This window comes from Onychostruthus taczanowskii, unplaced genomic scaffold (genome assembly GCF_017590055.1).
Source record: "Onychostruthus taczanowskii isolate IOZ18803 unplaced genomic scaffold, ASM1759005v1 scaffold3, whole genome shotgun sequence".
Classification (NCBI taxonomy): domain Eukaryota; kingdom Metazoa; phylum Chordata; class Aves; order Passeriformes; family Passeridae; genus Onychostruthus; species Onychostruthus taczanowskii.
The window spans coordinates 1,373,371-1,394,867 of NW_024500349.1; the positions used below are offsets into that span (position 1 = coordinate 1,373,371).

The 21,497-nt window shown below is 41.8% G+C and overlaps 1 protein-coding gene across 10 annotated transcripts in view; it reads right to left on the bottom strand.

The window, feature by feature from the left end:
• DYNC1I1 (dynein cytoplasmic 1 intermediate chain 1) overlaps positions 1-21,497 on the bottom strand; it is a 212,613-nt gene that overhangs the window by 34,900 nt on the left and 156,216 nt on the right. For all 10 annotated transcript variants that reach the window (XM_041408338.1, XM_041408337.1, XM_041408343.1 and 7 more), the window contains 4 exons: positions 12,845-12,991; positions 8,637-8,750; positions 5,716-5,849; positions 3,178-3,322 (listed from right to left, as the gene is read on the bottom strand). In XM_041408338.1, the coding sequence (XP_041264272.1) occupies positions 3,178-3,322; positions 5,716-5,849; positions 8,637-8,750; positions 12,845-12,991 (540 nt within the window). The remainder of the gene's footprint in view (positions 1-3,177; positions 3,323-5,715; positions 5,850-8,636; positions 8,751-12,844; positions 12,992-21,497) is intronic.

The following is a 21,497-nucleotide window of genomic DNA, read 5'->3' on the forward strand; positions in this document are numbered from 1 at the left end:
TCAAAAAATTTGCTCTCCAAACAGCAATTGCTGTAATAATAACAATACTTACATTTCATTATTTAACCTCATGCTATTCATTCATGAGGATTAGTGTTTAATTAATTAACAACACTTAGCATTTCCACTTAGCACTTTACCTCTTCAAAGCATCGTACCAACACTACCTAATTAAGGGCAGAGCTCCACAGACACTTCACATCGGGACTTCCCTTTGACAGCTCTGCATCCCAGACTTGCTCACATGGCGTAGCACGAATTCAAGGTGAAAGCCGTATTAACTTTATGAGGAACCAGGTAATGCCGTGGTTATCAAGCAACTATCTTTGCAAATTCTGTTTCTTTTCCTGTTGCTTCTGGTTGCTTGCTATTCACACAGGGATCTAATTTTTGGCTAATGTGATGGATGATAATATGAACCTTGTGTTAGTGTTATCTAAAAAACGCTCATTCATCCGCTAGTGAAAATCTTATTCTCAGTCACCTGGTTGAACTGCCTTTAGCTAGAAAATGTGTTAACCACAAAAACATTATAAAATGTAAAGTGAGAGTTTTTAAGGAAGATGGTGCTTTCAATCCATCAGTCAAATGCCTGCTATGAAAGTGCCTTTCTTGTAAGCACCCCAGGATGCTACACAACATCAATAGACAATAAAAACACAAAGCTTTTATGGTTCACTTTACAATTGGACATTGACTCTGAACCTGTGAAACAGAAAGGAATTGAATTTCATGACCAAAGAGGATAATGTGCACAGGATTAAGTAGACAATGCTGGTAGAAGCAGGAAAGCAATATGGCTTTGGATGCTGTTAGGGAGATTAAATTTACAAATAAGAAACTAAAGGAATAAACGAATACCGACTAAAATCGTGTTAGCCAGCAGAAGCACTTAATACTTTATATCAATCCACTATTTTTTTTTCAGAGCCCACTGATTGACTGAGCCTTGACTATGAGAACTGAACAAAGAGAGCCTTAAATATGTAGTAGCTCCAGCCAAGAAAATTATTCAGACAATATGGAAATAAACTTCTGATGCAGCTGAATGGGGAGAAAAAGAAAACATTCATCACAATTCAAGAACTTGTCTAGTGTCTCAGAGGATGTTTTCACAGGGCAGTGGCTGGCAGGGCAGCAGCCTGGGGCTGCTGCTGCTGCTTAAACCTGCTCCAGAAGAAAGTGAGTGATCCAAAAGAGCAATGCAGCTTCCAGGTCTGAGCGGTGCTGTGGTGTGTCACATGCACATCACAGCTCACCCAGCTCAAACAGCTTTCTCAGGAAGCCTCTCTTGCCAGACAAGCCACAGCTTGATAGATATCAGAAATTTAAATGGTTTGGTTCTTTGAAAACTGATTGTCTTGAACAAAATCAGACCCAAACCATTCTGGCACTGAAATATTCCACAAGGATAACTGTGTATTACTATCTGCAGCGTCTTTGTGCCTAAAATGTGCTGTGTTAGTGTTACTACTAACTTCTAAAATCCCAAGACTTTAAAATAAAAATCAGGCTTTATTATCCCTTAATGTAATTTCATTTAAGCTGCAGATGAATGAGACCCTTATTGCCATATTCAGCCTCAAGCTGACAGCTAAATACCAATCCAAGACTTTTCTGTACATGTGTGATTGGAATTCAATACTTGCCTTTCATCTTCCCTGCACTCCCCACAAATTCTTCTCCCCTTACTCAGCTTCAGCTTCAACACTCCAATATTCCCTTGCTCCCAAGGGAAGTCATCACTGCCCAGGACTCCCTTGTCTCACCCACCAAACAGCCTATCTAACCCCACTGAGCCAACATTTAAGCTGTCCATCCCCTGGCTGTCCTGCAGCCTTTTCTAACATTTACCACCCAGGAACCATCCCAGACCCATTCCAGCCTTCCCATGTCCACTCCTCTGGATTACTTTTGCATTGGTTCAGGCTGAATCTAGTGATGAATTTAGTTACATGTGAATTAGGCAAATCATGCACCTTTCTCATTATGACTTTCCTGAAGTGCAATGCTCAAGACAAAACCAACACCTGTGGTCATTGCTGATTAGGAAAAGATACCTGTTAATTAGCACAAACATTGGATCAGGCCATTAACAAAAGCACTGGGAAGCTACTATGGAAGCTGATTCAAGTTACCATCCAGGTAACTGTTTCTTTTTCCAGCACAAGGCTGTCACATGAGCCCTTCTGATCACTTTCATATTTACATTTGCTGTGCATCTGTTCTAGAATCTCCAAGCCCTGATGTCTTGGATGAGCACATGCTGAGATACTTCCTGACTGTGGTCAGCTTCCAGTACGGGAACTCTGCCGGGTGCAGCTCAAGATGTGAAACAAATGCAGGCATAAAAGCGACTTGGTTAAGGCAAGAACTGACATTTGGAGGGCAGTTCTCTACTCTGGTGTATAAAAAAATAAATGTAGATTACTTATATAATTAGGACTTTACATCTCATTGTCCTGTTTTACTCAGCCTGTATGATCCATCAGGTTGGTCTGTTTAGTCTGTCCCATGGAGTGTTGGGGTTTCAAAGTTCCACAGGACTGTGCCATTTCTGCTCTTCTGCTGCTCCCTCTGAAAGAGGTCATGGACAGACAGCCACAGAGCAGTCAGCAGCAGATCCCTGGTGGTCATCAATGTAAGTTCCAGCATGTGCTTCCTCCCTGCTTCCAGTGTCTAATGTCATTGGGACATTTTATACCTTTTGGCTATCACAGACTCCTCCAGCAGTGAATTTTGCAGGTGATATTGATTGCACTAAATTGTATGTGCACTTCCCCTGTTGCTTCATCAGAGGAAGCTGTTCCTGCTCCTGCACCACCATGGCGCATAATATTAACCTTGCAATTTAGCCTGCACAGGGAGTGCTGAATGGATTTTTTGATGGCTGGCAGTACAAGACATCCTCTTCTCCTTGCCTTGTGAAACTGCTCAGCACTAGGGTTAACACTGAAATGAAGGCCTGCTAAATGGCAAGGTATGCTCCAGGGCAAATATGATTGAGGGTTGTTACACTAGCTATATATTTTACTTACAATTCTATCACATGCTCATTCTAATCACAGCATTACAATTAATTGGTTCTTAGGACTTGATTGAGAGTATTAAAATATTTCTGACAACAGCATGTTCCCAAGTAGAATTACTTGTCCCAGCCCAACTTGGATTTCTTACCTTTGTGGTCCACAATTTCACTGTCCAGTCAAATGATGATGTGACAAAGAGATGGGAAAAGTCTATTGGACCCACTGCCATGTGACAGTTGATTCCTGTGACAGGTCCTTGGTGGCCTTCAAAAATTTCACCAATGCCAGCTTTACTGCAGGAAGAAGAAGGATTTACATGCAGAGTGATTCACCACCTAGTATTTTAACATAACTTTTCTTTACTGTTAGGGTCCTGTTTCCTTTTAAAGTTCTATTTAACCTGCAAATCTTTCTCCTTCTGCTAAACACTTTGCCTGCAGAGGTTTACTCCAGTGGGCAAAATTAATGCTCAGAATCAAGCACAGGGAGAATTTCTCTTACTTCTGAAGACTTACCTTACTCACTTCTACATACACTGTCTACTCCTGTAGATTGAAATAACACTTCTGTATCATTATAAAATTCTAAATTTTAATTTTACTATAGCTTATGCCTCTGAGTAAGCCATTATCAAGGAATAACCATTAAAATAAAAATGCAGATATGTTAATGACTTATCATGGGCAAATCTTTTTCTCTTAAATATCTAAGATAACTTTTCTTAGCAGTCAATCAAGTCACTAGGAAGCAAATGCTTTTTCACAAAAAGTGAAGTAATTGATCTTGTGATCAGGTATCATACAGTCATTACTTTGAACAAGGGGAGATGTGCATTTCATCAGCCAGAGGCTGGAATAGCTGTTAGAAAGGAAAAGTACAACACTGTGTAAGAGACAATGTGCACAGTTTTCTTCTTCCTGGAAGCAAATGATGCCAGATCAGTTGTCAGTGCTGTCTTACAGTGTACACAGAAAAGGGAATAATGAAATTACCCTTTTAGCTAGATTATAGAAAAACTGGCCTGTGCCAGTGAGTACAGTGTGAGCACAGTGTACTGAAAGGAGATACAGAGCTGTGCCAGAGGAAACTGCTCCCTCAACCAGCTGGTGCAGTGTCCCCTCACCTCTCCTGTGTGGACAGGGTGATCTCACTTATGTTCCCCTGCCAGACCTTGCAGCATGTGCTGGAGCAGGGGCTGAGCCCTGCAGTGCTGGATACAAAGGACACCTCTTATTTTATCCTAGCTATCTGCCATGTAGTCAGTGGGGTAAGGGGAGTTCTGGAGCACTGAGACCACCCTGGGTGTCTGCTGTGCTGTGACACACCTTTTTCCAGAATAGACATATGGCTCTTCACTGTGCTGGGCTGAAGGACACAGGAGCCTCTGGAAGTAAACCTGGGATGATAGCAAAAAGCTTCAGGAAAGACAGGCAGGAGCAGAAGAGCTTTTGTCAATGGTCAGTAGAAGGTTTCTAAAAAGATGTGCTAAAAAGAGGATCTGGCACCTTCCCCCTCTTGTGAGGAACAAACCAGGCAAGTCTGAAAGCTCAGAAGTGAGAAATGCTCTTGGGCATGCTTCATTCATCCTAGCAGCCTAAGACTCATTCAAACCATGTCTAAATAGACACCATTTTGCAATGCTGTCAGCTGTCAGGCTAAAATAAAAATATTTAAAAATAAAAAATCATTGAACAAAACATATGTAAAACAGTATTTATAAAACATTTGGGATGTGTAACAGAAGCCTTACAATCTTAAATCACTGTATCAATGTCTTTTTGGCCAACATATACTCAGAATATGATAAAATATGAATTCAGAGAACATTGCGTACTACTGGGGCAGATGAGCTCCAAGTCTGTCAGTGGAAAACCAGGCTTTTGTTCTTTACAAAAGCCTTTCAAGTTTCCCAGAGATAAAACTACTACTGGAAGCTAACAGACCACACTAGCATCCTGCAGGTTTGCAGGGTGCCAAACAAGGAACTTGCAGTACCAAACTACAGCCTGGGTTATGTTATGTGTGACCACAGCGTGAGAGAGCACAGGATTGTCTAGAACCCATGTGGCACACTGTGGTTGCATTCGTGTTATTAAAGGAACCAGGCCCATGGTGGCTTTTCTCTGATTTATCACTGTGGAGACTGAAGATGGAGCTGAGAATGGTAAAAAATAAAACAGATTACCATCTGATATTGGTTTAGGCCTCAATATCCTGCAACAGAAGTGTCTCCAAGGGCCTCCTTTGACCTGAGCAGACATAGACACTGGCATCTCAGCTAGGTGTATAAACCTGAACACAGCTGTGTAAACCTCCATCTCATCTCATCTCATCTCATCTCATCTCATCTCATCTCATCTCATCTCATCTCATAGGTGAGAAAGAGGTATTTCTGAGGGCCCAGCCACCTTCTCTTCAGGCACATGACTGAAAAAGGTACAGAAAGTCAGCCTTAGGGTAATCATTGCTCCTCACCAGCTACACAGGGAGCCTGGGGTAACTGCCCCACTATAACAGGCTGTAGCAAAGATGCTCAAAGTCAGGGAGCTCCTGTGCTGGTCACAGGAACAGTAAAAACATTGTTGATCCAAGAGAAGAAAACATTGAACACTCTCCACACACACTTGGCTATCTCTCATCGACACAGGTACACAATGTTTCATAAGTACAAAATGCTGAACTTCACCTTCCATGACGACAGGCTGTGTAGACTGTTCCCTCTTCACTGCCCACGACAAAGTTATTGACATCTCCAGTTGGGAAAGCCATTCCTGTGACCGCCACTGGTTTGGACTTATTGTATACCAGCTCCATGCTCTCCTACCAAAACAGGTTTTTGTTATTATGCTGGCATCCTCCTTTTGTTAGTCTGGGTTGGAGTGTTTTTGTAAAACTGATTTCTAAATATTACATGGAGTAGCAGGAGAGGAAGATGAAATCATTTGACCCAGTCACATTTGGTTTCTACATAAGATGTTGTAAGAAGATGCAGTGCCACAAACCAGGATGCTCCTGCCATCCCCAGTGCTGTCTGTCACATATATGAGACTGGCAGGAAGGCACTGGCCTTTTCTGCATCATCTTAGATCAGCCAGAGATGACAGGTGAGAATTTAAAATCTAATGGTGCAGAAACTAAAGATAATACCTTAATGGCTACATTTGCCAGCCCCAGGCTTTAATAAATCATGCAATACCCTTCTATTTACATTCTGGAAATCAGTTGTCAGGAAGCTCTTGCAATATCGTGTGCAAGTGAGGCATTTATTTCACTGTGTCATTTGTCCCTTTGCAGAACAAAATTAAAAAGTTGGGGTCCTGTCACTACCACCATTCTAAGCATTGCTTTTCAGGGATTTTCTGAGGTAACCATAAACACTCCCTCTAGACTCCACCATCAAGCTACAAACCAGCAGGAATGTTTTCTGTTTTCATTTGGTAGCTATATTTTAAAGCAAATCAGCATGCCCATTTTTGCAATTGCAAATAAAATAACCATGCAAGTTTGTGGCTGTTGCAAGATGTGTACGCTTTGAGCAGATTTTGCACAACTTTTTAGGTTTTCAGCCTAAATGGTGTAACCCAAGAATCCACAAAAGGCCTGAATGATTTAACCATTTTCATTTTTAGCTATTTAAGTGGTTATGTTCTCTATGTTTAAAAGGTCTGTGCTGCTGTTCTTCTAGGGCCAAAGCCTGTACGGTTTTTCTCAAAAGGGCTTTTTTGCTGTAAAGAAATTGGGTATCCCTGTGAAAGGAGAGCGATGCAAACCCACAGAGAAATCCTTCTGCTTGGTTTATGCTTTTCTTTGAAATAAATTTGGTTCTATTATAAAGGCAAAACAAGGCATGGAAAATGCATTGGGAGACCACCCCATATTTCTGTAAACATGTGAGTGAGAGAGAGAGAAATTCTGTTTTATGGGAGAGAAACCATATATTTTTGTTAAAACCTTCTGGGGTGAGATCATCATTTAGTGTCTCTGCAGAGACATGACCATAGACTGTGGTGGACACTCTGCTCCCAGCACCCACACCATGACTGTACACAAGGGCTCTGGAGCTGTGTCTTTGGACAGTTTCAGACTGACACACATCAGCAACACTTTACTCCTCCCAGTTTAAAGCTATGGCATGCAGCTTGACGTCAAGTCCTGTGCCTCTCTTTTCTGGATCACCACGAGCCATGTGCCAGACTTCAGTGTAATGTGGGGTGTGTTCCCATCCTTGTCGAGAGCCAGATTTGGAGCAGAGAAATTCCATTTGAGTGATGAGATACTGGAACTCAGATGTTCACAGATCTGTGCTTCAGACTTGAGTATTCCAGTAAATGAATATGCAGGGGTGGGATTGGATTTATGTTCTTGATGTTTAGGTGAGAAACTGTGGAAGGCATTATGCCTGGGCCATTTTAGATGCCTCTATTTCTACTGCAGAAGAATATTGGTTTCTTACAGTCCCAGGGCACAACTACCAGCCCTACACTGTTGCCTTACATGAGCAATGTGGTCGAAATTTGAAGTTGGTCTCACTTTGAGTAGAGGAGTAGATGTGATGACTTCCAGAATCCTTCTCCACCCTAAGATAGGATAGTTTCATGTCCCAGGGTGGGTATCTGAAATGGCTTTTCACACTCGGATGGGATGAGTCACACTCCAGAAGTACCAGCCTCTCTCTACCTCAGTGGTACAGAAAACTTGAATTTCTAAGTTAGACTTGACACATCAACTTTTAGATGGCTGAGGTTAGGACAGAGGAGTCCCACCTCTTGTGTAAACACTGAAAAGCAAATAATTCAATAGTAATTGCACATTAGTGCATGATTAATGGAATCATTATAGGGAGTTTCTATGCAGCATTTTGAAACAAGATCAGATCCCATGATGCTTAGTAAAATTATATAAATTTTTTTCTAAGAAATTGTGTATAAAAATGAGTGATGTGTTAGAATAGAAAATGTATTTCTTCCGAAGATAACACTTAAAAGATGCTTTCTGTACACCTTTTTCAGCATTGGATTCTTTGTTTAGTTTCCGTTATTATAATCACTAGTGGTTTGGGCAATTTTCCTGTGTTTCCTTTCATTTCTGATACAAAGGAGGGGGGGGGAACAGACAATAGTAGCAAACATTCCAGAGGGGGAGAATTAGTTCTAAAACTTTTGATTTGCATTGTTTGTTCCTTTGGCTACTGAAGGCTGCCAGCAAAATAAGTTTCTGACTGTGCCTTGGAAACCTGCAGTGCCTAGGGTGTGTCCAGCAGCAGTGCAATCTAGTCCATATTTGTTAAACAATGCTGTAGAATAAGTGCAATTTATACCACAGGCGACTTCTGTAATTACCATGCTTTAAAATGGGCTATTTCATTTTCACTTGAAACTGACCTATGTATTAACGTATTACAATAATTACATGATTTGTGGTAAAGGAAATGGGGTTTGGCTCTTAGCAGAGACTGCTGGAAACAAGCTGTACTCTTTCAAGTGCATCCATTGGTTTTAGTTTGTATAGGATGCGAGATTTTGGCTCTTAGGAGCTATGTTCCACTACGCAGGTATCCTGCTCTACCAAAGACAATTTTCCCCCCCACGCTGGTGAAAACAAACCCACCTGTGGAGTTGAGAGCATGTCCAGGCTCCAGGAGCACATTTTTCCATCCGTAGAGACAGTAATAAGATTGTGTGCATTCTGTGTTCCAACTACATTCACACAATACACAGGATGCTGAAAGCACAGAACACTGGAAGTCAGAGAGCCATTCTTACGCTTTCACAAACAGATTTCTAATGTCTCATATGTTATTTTAAAGAATGATTAAATAGTCACACAATGCCTGGAAAATATAAGACTCAGCTTTTGCCAGATAGGAATTGTTTTGGTTGGGTTATTGTGTTTCTTTTTCATTTAAATATTAAGAAGTACGTTATGGAGGTGGAAATGTTTTCAAAGTTTCATTTTCCTCATAATAAAACAGCCCAGCTGAGTAATGCTGTGAAAATACAGAATTATGTGGAAGAGATTTCACCCACAGGGACATGTATCATTCTACTGATGGCTTTTGACACTGAAAATAACCAGCAGAAAGAGGGAAACTGTCCAAATGGAATAAAAATGAAAACTTTATTCAAGAAAACAGCTGCATAAAACTTGAACTCTGTCAGAATTTGGCTTTCATGCTAAATTTTTGCAAATGTACTCCAGTTGAAGAACATGAACAAGCCCATCAATGTTCTTCAGCGTTGGCCAATACACCTTTTAAAATCTGTCATTATAAGTGGGGAGTGACTAGATTTAGGGTGTTACACCTGGTTCACCATGGTGCAGTCATTCCATAGAGGCTGAATTCCAGCTAGTATGCATAATGAAACTTGGCCTATTCCTTTTCCAAGGAGCCTGGTAACACTTTGAGCCTGAAATGCCATCTCATATCTGATGGTGACATATGAGGGATGGGTCAAGTTCTGCAATCTCCAGAGTGAAAAATCAGTCAGACTGAACAATAAAATTTAATTTCCTTTGACCAGTACAAGTGGTATTGCTAAATTAAGGGTTAGGAATATACAAAAGTCAAGCAAAGAAAAATTTAATTTTCCTGCTGTGTTTACCAATAAATAGAAGACCTCCAGAAAGAAAAAACAATTTTTCTCTAATACTTTGCTTAATTAAAGAAGATTAGAACCAACTTGCAAGACATCCCAGCACCCTAGGGAGCTTCTAAGCAACTCCATGTAGTGTTAGGAATGTAGCATTTGGTCCTGCTGAAAGGAATGGCAGAACTGCCACTTATGTCAAGATCCAGCTGCAGGTCACCAACCCAGTCAGTGGGGAATGGCAGAAATGCTCAAGAGCTCTGGCTCACTCTCAGGTTTGATACTTGAGTGGGCCCAGTAAATGTTCCCTCTCCAAGAGCAAAAGGTGCAGCACCTGTACAAACAGTGTTTGTGCCCACACTGGGATGGACTGAGCAGCTGGTGCTGAAACACTACCTTGTGCTTGGAGGAAACCTGTACACACCAGTAAGTCACAAGGTCCATTTGATGCCATTTTTTCTCTCAAGATTGTCAGGCACCTGGTTTCTCCCAGACCATTAAATGCACCCCAATTAGTCCCTCACATGTGTCTCACACTATTACCCTCATATCATGGACCTTCTTGCTGCTTAATGTAAGCTAATGACCCCAGTGCTAAACATGATTACTGCATACTGATGTGTGAAATAAGCATAGACCTTTTTTTTTCATGTGATTTTACCTCCAGTAGACCAAACAGACAGAGTGGGTGAGCAAGCAGTGGAATATGCAGAATATTTAGCGGGGGGAAAAGAGTGAGCCATGTCTTTCCAGCAGCATCTCTGTGTCAGGCCTGGCTTTAATCAGGGCTACCAGCCATCAATTTCACGCACAATAAAACTCATGACAGAAATGAAAAGATGTAAGGAAAGCGGATGAAAAAGACAACCAACTGTATGTAACAGAAAGTCTAAACAGGCTCCTTCCTTTCAAAGGGTTGCTGCCAGCTTGCTTTTATTTATCTTGGAAATGAAATCATCATGCAAAAAGGTTTTGTCTTAATTAAAATTTCCTGTTGTCCCAAGTGCAGATGTGTGGTGGGTGTGAAAGGAAATTAGTGAGTAAGCTGTGGGTAGAATTCTCTTTCCTGGTGAATCCAGGCAGTAATCAGTGATACTAAATTTCAGGAAGGTTTAAGTCAGGGAAAACAACACGATCTATCTGTTTCAAATAAACAAAGCAAGAGAAAGAAAAAAGAAAAATCCTTTTTTCACATACAGCACGAGTTTGAATTTAAAAAAAGACTATTCAGCTCACGTATCTAGCAGTACAAAAAGTAACATTGCTAATGTAGTGTTGTCTTAATTTAATTTTTTTTCTTGGCAGCAAGGATTCAAGCCAGCCTTTTGCAACCAAGACCTCATTTACAGTTTATGTAAGTAAGCAACTCTTATTGTAAAATCTGAGCACTCCTTAAAATATCATACTTCCTCATGTTAGACTGTGTAAACACTTATTTATACCAATCCATGACAGCACATAAAGTGCCCATCCACAACTGAAAGTAATTTATTTATATTTTTCAAAAGGAAAACATTACATATTGTTCTACTGCAATAATAAAACTGTTTTAATATATAATTCCAGGAGGTACAATTTTGCCTTAAATTATTTTTGAGTGTAAACAAATTACTTCCCATTAGTCTTTGCTTTTCCACTAGATTTTGAGTCCCAGTTGTTCAATTTTTAGTGACAGTCAGCTTCTTGCCACTAGTTTTCTGGTCTGCTACATCTCTAAATTGCACTTCCAGGAGAGACTGTTTCTTTTCATGCAGATTGAACAACATTACTGGCAACAAAATGAGCAAAAACATTAGGGAAATGAAAAGCAATCTTGAAGTTGCAACCCATGGCACAAATCATTAGATAATTACATCAACATTCATGATAGTGGAAATTTAGGGAACAATATTTGTATTGCCTGGCTCACTAAGCATGTCTGTGCACACCTGTAATTTTTAATATAAGGGACTTGCAGTCATAATACTGGCCCCATCCTGAATCTTCAGCAGTAATTCACATGGCATGGCTTCTGGAGTTGTCTTTTAACTCCAGGGATTATGTTGTCACAGTCAACTGAAAGCTGAACCTTGATCTGCAAATTCCAAACCTAAGAATCACAGAATTGTAAAAGCTGGAGCTGCAAAAGTACTGTCACTTTGTCTGAACCTTCAATCTGCTAGAACAAGATTATCATCTTATCTCTCAGAGTGCTTTGTCGAGTTCAGTTCCATACATTACAGAAAATTTGTGGTTTTCTGCACTCTTATATCACACTTTTGCATTTTTCTCCTCCTTTCTACTTTCCACTCAGGAACTGCCCTAAGCTTGCTCCCAGGATGAGCTACTCCACCTTCCATCTCTCCTGAAGAGTGTGCCCATGCCCAGACTCTGGAGGAGGAGAATGCACAAGGTGTTTGTGCAGGACGGACTGGATGGCAGTGCCATAGCAGAGTGAGGATGCTTTAGCAGGCAACCCAGGCTTGTCTCTTCCTCCAGCACAATATGAGTGCTTTCAATGTAAGAGACTTTCCTATCACAGACATCATCCTTGCACCACAGACAAAGTCTCTTCTTTCTCAGACATTTTGTCTTACTGCTCTTGCCACTATCAGTAATTATCTGTAAGTACCTGTGTGTATCAGCAAAATACTCTCCTCCTTCATTCCATTGAAACAAACTCTCCCTCAGTGTGCAAACTCTGCCCTGTGGCCCTGTCTGGATCAGAAGATCATGGCAGGGATTTATGTATTGCTCTATTAGAAAACAGAAGCAAAGTGCCCCACTTTTTCCGAGGGCACCAGCATCTACTTATAGGAATCCACTATGAGACCCTCATAGGCGCCTAATCTGGTTCAAAGGAGACATTTGTGTACACCAAAACAACAGCTCAAATTGCCTGCCACATCAGACTGAGAGGCATACAGCCTCCACAGTGGCCTGGCTCTCTTTACAGACAAGAATTACAGTGCCACTGTGCTGGCACATAGGTGCCTCACTCAAGTGTTGTACTCAATCCTGCCTTCCTCCTTGGAAAGGAGAACAATGTTCTGACTTGATTGTACAACGTGTGATGATTAAACACTTACAGGAGGTGGTTGTTCATGTCTCAGATCTAATTTTTTCCCTTCAAGGGCCGCAGTTCTGTTTTCATCTGTGTGGCAACTAGCATTATAGACACAACTAGGCAGCTACCTCTCCCTGCTGACCATTTCCTCTAAGGAAGGAGGAGGTGATTTTTATCCTTACCGTGTGAGCAGCAGCAGAGAGGGGAGTTCTCTGGACTGGAGTGCGCCTGTGACTGCGATTATCCCACAGGACAATCTGGCCAGAGTATGTTCCACCGACGACCAGGTTTGGGTGAAAGCGGGCAAAACAGACTGACATCACGGAGGACTGGAGGAAAAGAGGTAGAGAAGAGAGGGGTTACATGGTCAGCCATCTTCAGTTCTCTCCCTAGGGAGGCATACTGTAATTGGCATTTTGTATTTTAGGAATCACCGTATGAACTTTATTCATATTCCTTGCATACTAGTAATTCTACTAAAGCAACAGGACACACGCAAAGAACTAACTTTGACTCTAAAATGTGTTGTTCCATTGGTCCTAGGGAAAATACAAGATGAGTCTGAGCATGATGCTAAAAACCTGAGATAACCTTTCCATGACAGTGATGGTAAAGTGACTAATTTCTTTTCCAGAAGTGAGAACTTCAACTAACCAGATGCCAGCCAAACAGAGAATGGCATCCTGGCCCGTGACATCCCATCAGGCAGAGCTCTTCCCCTCTTCCTCCTCTAAATTTTAACTCAGGCAGCTTGAGGAAAGCCTGTGGAAAAAACCTGCGAAGTTCACCTCGAGGTGTGCTGTTTTGAGAGCATCAGCTGACAAGCTGTGTCTCATTGTTGGATCAATGACTGATTCCTCTGCTACCAAGGTAAGAACAAAGGGAACCACACCTTACTTTACACTGTTTAAGCAGAACTGAGTTTTTCCTCATCCTAATGGCAGCTGAGTTATCTTTGTATATTTTCTTTAGCTGGGGATGCTTAGGAGCCAGTCTGGTGTGATGGGTACTCTGGCTACCTGGTAGAGTGCCCCACAAGCCAGTATGGAGATTGTTATCCATCCCAACTACCACTTTTCAATGTCTTTAAAATAACACAACAGCTGAAGTCCTCAAGGGAACAGTCCCCAGGCCTTCATGTGCCTACAAGCTACAGCCAAGAGCAAGAAGCAGTAACTCCTTTAAGTTTTCCATGCTCTTCTTAAATAATTATTTTCCATTTTAATATAATTGGTACTGAATTATATGTCTTTATACAAATGGTTTTTTATATTTTAATGACTGAATATTTTAAAGTATTGGTATTCCTATCTGGGAACACACTTTACTCAGTGACAAAGGGTTAACTAAATTATCATATTTCATTTGCATAAAAAGCATGGCAGATGTTTCAGTAAACTTTGTTGAATTAGGAACACTGGAGCTGCCAAGCTGAACTAGACCCAGTGTCTACCTAGGTAATGGCCCTGTCTCTGGGAGAAGTGGATGGGGTTACAAAACCTTCGACATGGGCAGATGTGTTGCCTCCTTTTCCTACTGCTCCTTGTGATGATTTCTAGTGGCTTGAGACTGATTTGAACTCACGAGAGACTTGAAACCCCTTCTGATAAGGCTAGAATTAATTATGCTAACTCTTGATGCCTATAACTAGGTTATTAAGAATAAAGTTAAATGGGAAGTTTAAACAGTTTTTACTGAATTCATGTGGCTGCCTGATAATTGATAAATTAAACAAATTTTGATAAATTGATAAATTGTTTAAAGCCAAAGTATATGCTAAGTGAACTTAATAGACATACTTACAGCATACAGCAGCATATTCATTACTGGGTTTTTTGACCTAATAAGATAATCAAGACAATGAAAAAAGCTGCCATTACCTTTTTCCTTCCGCACTCTCTCTGGATCTTCCTGACTGTTCACTTGACATCTTTATACATTCCCCTCTTGACTAATGCTTCTGCAGACATTTCTCTTTTGTTATATAGTCTAGCACCTAATGACTAGAGGATTAGTGTACATAAATGCCTATTTTAGTCCATATCCAAGTGCTTGAGCACAGCAATTCCATTATGGTCAGTCATAGCAATAAGAGGTAGCTTCCAAACACCATTTCCAAAGGACCTAGCTTTACAGAAAAGAAACTCCACCCCTAAGGAATAGGATGTTGGTACTGTTAAGAGGGGTTTAAGACTCAGCTGCAGCTCTGCAGCTGCTGTCCAGTTTCCACAGATTCCCCGCACATTATAATTAAAACGACCCTACAGCACATGTTCTACATTTTATCTCTTTGTTTAATGGCTTAGTGAGTTGTTTTAATCAACCCCTCTCATTCCTTATAACTAAGCTGACAGATATTCTTACATGAAGTGAAATAGCCAGATGATTTTAAAATAGTACAGCTCCACCACTGGGTACACCCCACAGCAGCTACAAGGCTCCACATGTATTTTAAGAAACCCCAATTCAAACAGTCATTCCACAACAAAGTTCCCAAGTTTGTCCCAAACAAACTTGGGAGACTCTGAAGGAGGGCAAAGAAGCCAAGTGGACAGGGTATTTTTAAAAGTTCTGCTTTCATGGTTAGCATGTTTTTGCATTTAGAATGCCAGAATACAGTTGAATGGTCAGGATATAAACTGCTAAAGTGTGTTTTTCATAAAGTTCAAAAATAACCTACAGACATGACACGGGCTTGGGCTCTCTGCACTGCTTCTAGTTTTCTTCTAGTTTTATATCTCCCTCCAAAGCAGCCTGCAGTCTTCAAAACGTGAAATGTTCACATCCTTTTAATTATGTCAGTATTATTTTTCTATCCAATAAAAAATTCTGTCAAATATTAGAATTTAACAATTTAAGGACTCCATTCCATAGCACTTAATACAGTGATTATTTTCTTAAAATTAATGGCAGTACTGAGATGAGTAAGGGCTGTAAGATTAAGCCCATTCATTTAAGAACTTGAAAAGCATTCATTTCTTAGTCTTAATGGGAGAGAGTGGCTGACAGGTCTCCAGTCTGTCTGAACAGCTCTGTGCTCAAGGACAGCAGCAGAAACCATTCCCTGTAAGCCTCTTCTGCCCCCAGGCTGCCTCTTGTTTGCCTGTTCAAGTAGTCTTGCTCCTCTGAAACAGCTTTGCCACTGACTTCAAAGGGGGAGGAACCAGCACATGGTCAGGTTTTTAAAATAACAGCATATCCTCAGTTGCACTTCTGCCACACCCTTCTAGGGAAATCTCGTGGCACTTTCCAATAACAATGGTAAAGCTTCCCAGTTCTTCAGTTAGGGATATTTTATACTGTAGGTGCTTAGTTACCTGTTGCAGAGGACAGAAGCAGCTAGTCTCACAGTATATGGCAACAGCACATAAATAAATGTAGGAGGAATCATGTCAGAAGGAATTCCACAGGGAGTTTAGTGTTCACAGTAGAAAAGCAGCATTTAAGGCTAGGAGATTCCCAGCATTATCTTTTTATGGGTGCCACAAAGCATCTGTCTGAGCAGCTGTCGGGACCCACAAGACACGGGCAGAATCGCAGCGTCTGGTCATCGGCATCCCTCTGAACAGCACTGTGCAGCGAATCACTTCAGTATGTACTTCAGCCTAATCCTCAGGTGTTTTCTCCCTCTATGCAAATACAGCCTACTGAATTTTGTCTGTCTCTCCTTAGCTTTCTCAATGGCCTTACTAAAGTATTTCTGGTGCTTCTGGCTTTGTGATCTTCCACCCAGATGTTGTACTCTTAGTGGGGCCACAATACTGGCACTGCTGCCTCATCCCCTGTGCATGCTCTGCCTCTCTGTGAATCTCCAAGGGCCAGAGGGGGAAACCTGAGTTAGTTCCATGTGGGAGCACTGCCCAAGCATAAAAGAGAGCTCAGGCTGCTAAACATGGGGATTTTGCCTGGCAAACAGGCAATCCTGCTACTCAAATGCTAAAGCTTCTGCTCCAGCTGCTGCAAGAACTGTGCTGAAAACAATTAAGAAACAAAACAGGAGATGTCCATGCTCTTGTTACAGCAAAGAGAGGGCTGGGTCTCACAAACAGAAGTGCTGCCCAGCCCTTGGAGAGGTCTGCAGTTGGGGGGAGGAAGGCAGCATCCTTTGCCCCCTGCCTTGGTGGGGGGGTCAGGTCATCTCAGCCCGTGGGGAGGAGTACTGTGGAGCAACTTTTGTTCATCAGTCCTGCTCTGCCTCCCTGCTCCTTCCTTCCCTCTCTCCCTCCCCACTAATGCACTGATCCAAACAGGCCCCTAGCGCTCTTCAAGTGGCTGGCAAAGCTGTTTTTTATTTTAGAAGCTTAATACAGCCCAGATTTGGATTAATGATGGCATATCCCGTCAACCACAGGTACACGTGCTTGGGACAGACAGTCATTTAGCTTCTCCCTGCTGAGAAGCCTGACCTCAGTACCCACATGTGATGTATGTAAGGCCCTGGAGACTCAGCTGTCTCTGCTCATGTCCATACGCTCCGATGGCACTCTGCCCAGCCACCAGTCAAACAAGTTCACAAAGACCTGGGTGCTAAATAATAATAACTCTCAGTAGGCAGTGACTACTGCCTTCAGCCAGACCTCTTCTGCAGGAAACCACCCCCGGAGCCAGCATTGCCATACTGGTGCCATATGCCTACGCCTGACACCAGATGTATCTCAAAACAATACTTTGTCAGTGGGAAGGAGCAATCTGAGGAGTTCACAGGGATTTCTAGGCTCCAGAAGACCAGGTTATATTGCAGCAGGCTCTCAGGAAGCTCCTGAGTGGATTTTCTAGCTGACACATGCATGTGAAAAAAGCGCATCAATGGCATGCTGCTGTGGATCACTCTGGCACAGACAACTGCAGGCAATGAAATCAACTGCAGCTGAGTTCACAGAATCACAGAATATGCTGAACTGGAAGGGACCCATCAGGATCATTGACTCCAACTCCCATTAAGAATCACGATGTGCTGAGAACCTTGTCCAAACACTTCTTGAACTCTGTCAGGCTTGGTGCTGTAAGACTTTCCTGGGGAAGCTTGTTCCAGTGCCTTCTGAGTGAAAAACCTTCTCCTGATCTCCTACATAAATCCCTCCTGATGCAGCTTCCTGCCATTTCCTTGAGTCCTGTCGCTGGTTATCACAGCCAAGAGATCAGTACCTGTCCCTCCTCTACCTGTCATTAGGAAGTTGTAACTGCAAGGAGGTATCCCCTCAGTCTCCTCCAGGCTGAACAGACTACATGACCCCAGCTGCTCCTCATATGGCTTCCCCTCCAGACCCTTCAGCATCCTCGTGATCCTCCTTTGGACACTCTTAATAGTTTAATATCCTTTTCATATTCTGACACCCAAAATGTGCACACATTATTCAAGGTGAGGCCACTCCAGAGGAGAGCAGGACAATCCCTCCCTGCCTGGCTGGTGATTCTGTGCCTGATTCAGTCCAGGACACAGCTGGCCCTCTTGCTGAAGTGGGAGACCCTTTTCTGTGCTTGAGGGACTGAGAGTAGAGGGACAAAGCTGTGGTACTGCTCCTTAGCTAAAACCATGAAAGGGCCATACTCATAGTCCTTCATCCATAGGAACTGAAGAACAGGGTCTGAATCATGGATCACTTATATCTGCGCTCCTGAGGAATAAATAAATAAAGAGGAAGGCCAGAAGTACACATGCAACTTACTCATAACCTTTTGTTCTCAGTCCTGCTCATCAAGAGCAGCATTTACAGAGTCTAAGCACTCACAGTCCCTCTGATATCTGCCCAGCCTTCTTCTGACCAAGCAATCACGAGACATTTTAATTCCTGCATTGCTATACACATATATATCTGGCCCCCTACATCACAGGGATGATATACTTCAACTACAAATGTGGATTAAAATCATCATCTAGAAATAAATCAGAAACTGAATTATTAAATAAGGCCCTTTTTTTCGTGACTGGTCATGGACTGAGAATAATCATGGAAAGCAGCAGTATCAGATCTGAACACTTTCTCTGGTTTAGGGACATTTCTCTGGTTTTGCACCACAAAAGGTGTGAGATATCTTGAAAGAGGCAACTTTAGGGTGACTTTGCTTTGGCTACTGAGATACCTAGTATTGTGCACTGAAATAGAGCCTGTGTTCCTTCCAAGAGTCCTGTTTATTTTTAGTACCTGCTAGTGTGAGTTTGGATATTTCTGTGTTTCATATAACTGTCTAAGTATAATTAGCAGTAATGAGAAAACAGCAGAGAGAATAGCAACAGAATTACAGCTGGTTTTGAAATTAAATTTGAAAAGGAAGTTAAAACATGATTTATGTGTACGAAAACCTGTACCGAAGAGGTAACCTCTTAATTCTAAAAGCTTCAAATTCCAAGACTTCTGCTCCCCTCCAACTGTCTTCCTATTAAAACTATGAAACAACATCTGAAAGATTTTGTGCGGGAGATTACTTGCGGTACCATACAAAATTCATCTCTACTAAAAATAAAATAAAAGCAGTTGACATCCTTCACATATTAAAAAAAAAAATAAAACCAAACAAACACTTCTTCAAACCAAATGTCAGAACTCTGTTTAATTAAAAAAAGGAAGTTTATACTTGGTTATGGTGTGTGTCGACATCTACCCCTTTGATTTACAAGAGTATGGACGGGAAAGAACAGATTGCTTTATTCAAGAGAAAGAAAGGAGGGAGGGGGCCCAGTGTGACAGGAAAGAGTGTAGGCTGTATTAACTTCAGTGCTTGTTAAAACATGAAGGATTAATGGTAGAAAGGGAGGGAAGAATTGTGAATGTCTCCAGTTTAGGATCTTCAAAAATGTTTGGGGATTCTAAGAATGTCTCACCAGACCACATGAAAGCTGTACAGAGAGACTCAGCCACACGACTGCTCTAAATCCAAAGCTGGTATTGCTCCACTTATACAATCAAACCAATGGAGCTGAAATGTAGCCACAAATTAAATTTATTTTTATTGAAAAAGTACTAAGTCCTTAAAAATAAGGAAAAGAGTATGTCAGGAAATGCAGCCTTTCTTAGCCGAGTTTAAAGGGTAGGTAACTCTGGCATCTAACCTCAGTGCTGACATCTGAGTATTGCAGTAGAATCAGAGCACTCTGCCCAAGTCTGCAGAAAGGCAATATCCAGCCTTATGACTTCATTTTAAATAGAGCAGAAAGCTGGAGCTTTCTGCTTTCATCTCTGTGACTGCAGGTTCAGCCCATGTAACTCCAAGAGACAAATAATCAGGAGAAAAGTTTACAAGCTGCCTTTGCAAACAGGAATCTACACTTTAGCCTTTCTGCAAAGTGCATTTGCTGTTATTATTAATTCAGCAGGGTCAGAGTGACTCAGAAAAACAGCAAAACTGCTTACAGTATTGCAAATGCAGATAATCCTGATACTTCTCAAATTTAACACAGGTAGATCCTGCGTCCCTTTATCCATGACTGCAGCAAGGAGTCAATTCAGTAACCCTGAATTACTGCCTGAGAATACAGTCTTTGCTGAGCATCATACTGTCTTTGTTAGACTGATGATGAGATGATTAAAGCCTGGAGAAATAAGGAGTAATTTCATAACAACAGCACATCAAAATAAAGTTTTCTTTCCCCCCAACTTCTTAGATACTAAGTACCCAAATACGTTTGTTTTCTCTGATTAGGACCTGGCTGCTTATCAGATCTCAGGGTCAAGCAATTAATGTCTGTGTGCTTGCATGTTGGAGAAGCAAGCACTTCCTTGGTTAGTCTATTTTATTTAGGTCATGATACTCTACAGTTATTCATGAGCATTCTTAATAGTTTTGATTGAGTTTTTGACAAGCTTGAAGTGATGGGTCTACACCACCTTTTCAGACCTGGAGCCTGAGGGCACGTGTCTCTGGGTGGAGCGCAGAGACCTTCTGCTGTCCCCGCTCATTCCACAGGCTGGCCGCAATTTGGAGCAGATGGGAAGTGTCAGCTTGAGCGTGGCAGTCTGGCATGCAGCTTGCATGCAGCAGCGCTCACTGGTTTCAGCTCAGCATTGGCCAAAGGCTGCTGGACCAGAGCTGCTATACATGTAGGGTCACGGTGTCACTGCCTGCCACCACTGCTAACTATAGCTGCAAGTTTTGTCACACAGAGACTACTTTATTATGATGGGTTTGTAACAAAATCCCTACTAAAGCATCTCAGTCTGATGAAGGCCTCTAGAATTGAGCAAATAATAGCATGACCTGAAAAATTTACTTGGTGCAATGGTTATAAATGCCAGATAAGCATCTTATTTTAAACACTGCAAATGAAATCAGATCTAGAGAGGCACATACTTAAACCATCATGCGAACCAAAGCCTTCAGAAGCGCTGCAGTTAGCCAACTCCTAAAGCATCTCTGAAGGTGAAGGCACTTCTATCTAGCAATTACCTGGGGAACCTGGCTGTGAGGGACAAATCCAGGAATTTTGGTCACTCTTCCTGAATTACTTCTGCATATTATATCTCTGATATTATCTGATATTGAACATGGGTGTAATCTTAGCAGTCAGCCCCAAGCTCATAAAGTGCCCCAGCCATTTGCCTCAAGACTTAAGCTTCTTAATGCTGCACACTTCTCCAGGCAGAATCTCCTTCCTGCTGGAACCAGGATCAGACCTCAGGAGTGAGGTTTAGGAGTCCCTATCCAGAGGTGTTCCCATCTAACACTATGAAGAAGTAGAAGAGATCCCCAGAGACTGAGCTTAGGCTGGGATTTTGATGTCCTGGACTCTTCTCCTCACAGTGAAAGCACAACAGATAATCACTTGATGGCAAGTTCTGGAAATACCAGAGTCAGACTTTAGAGAGCCCACAGAGGTAGCAAATTCCAGATCTGGAGAAC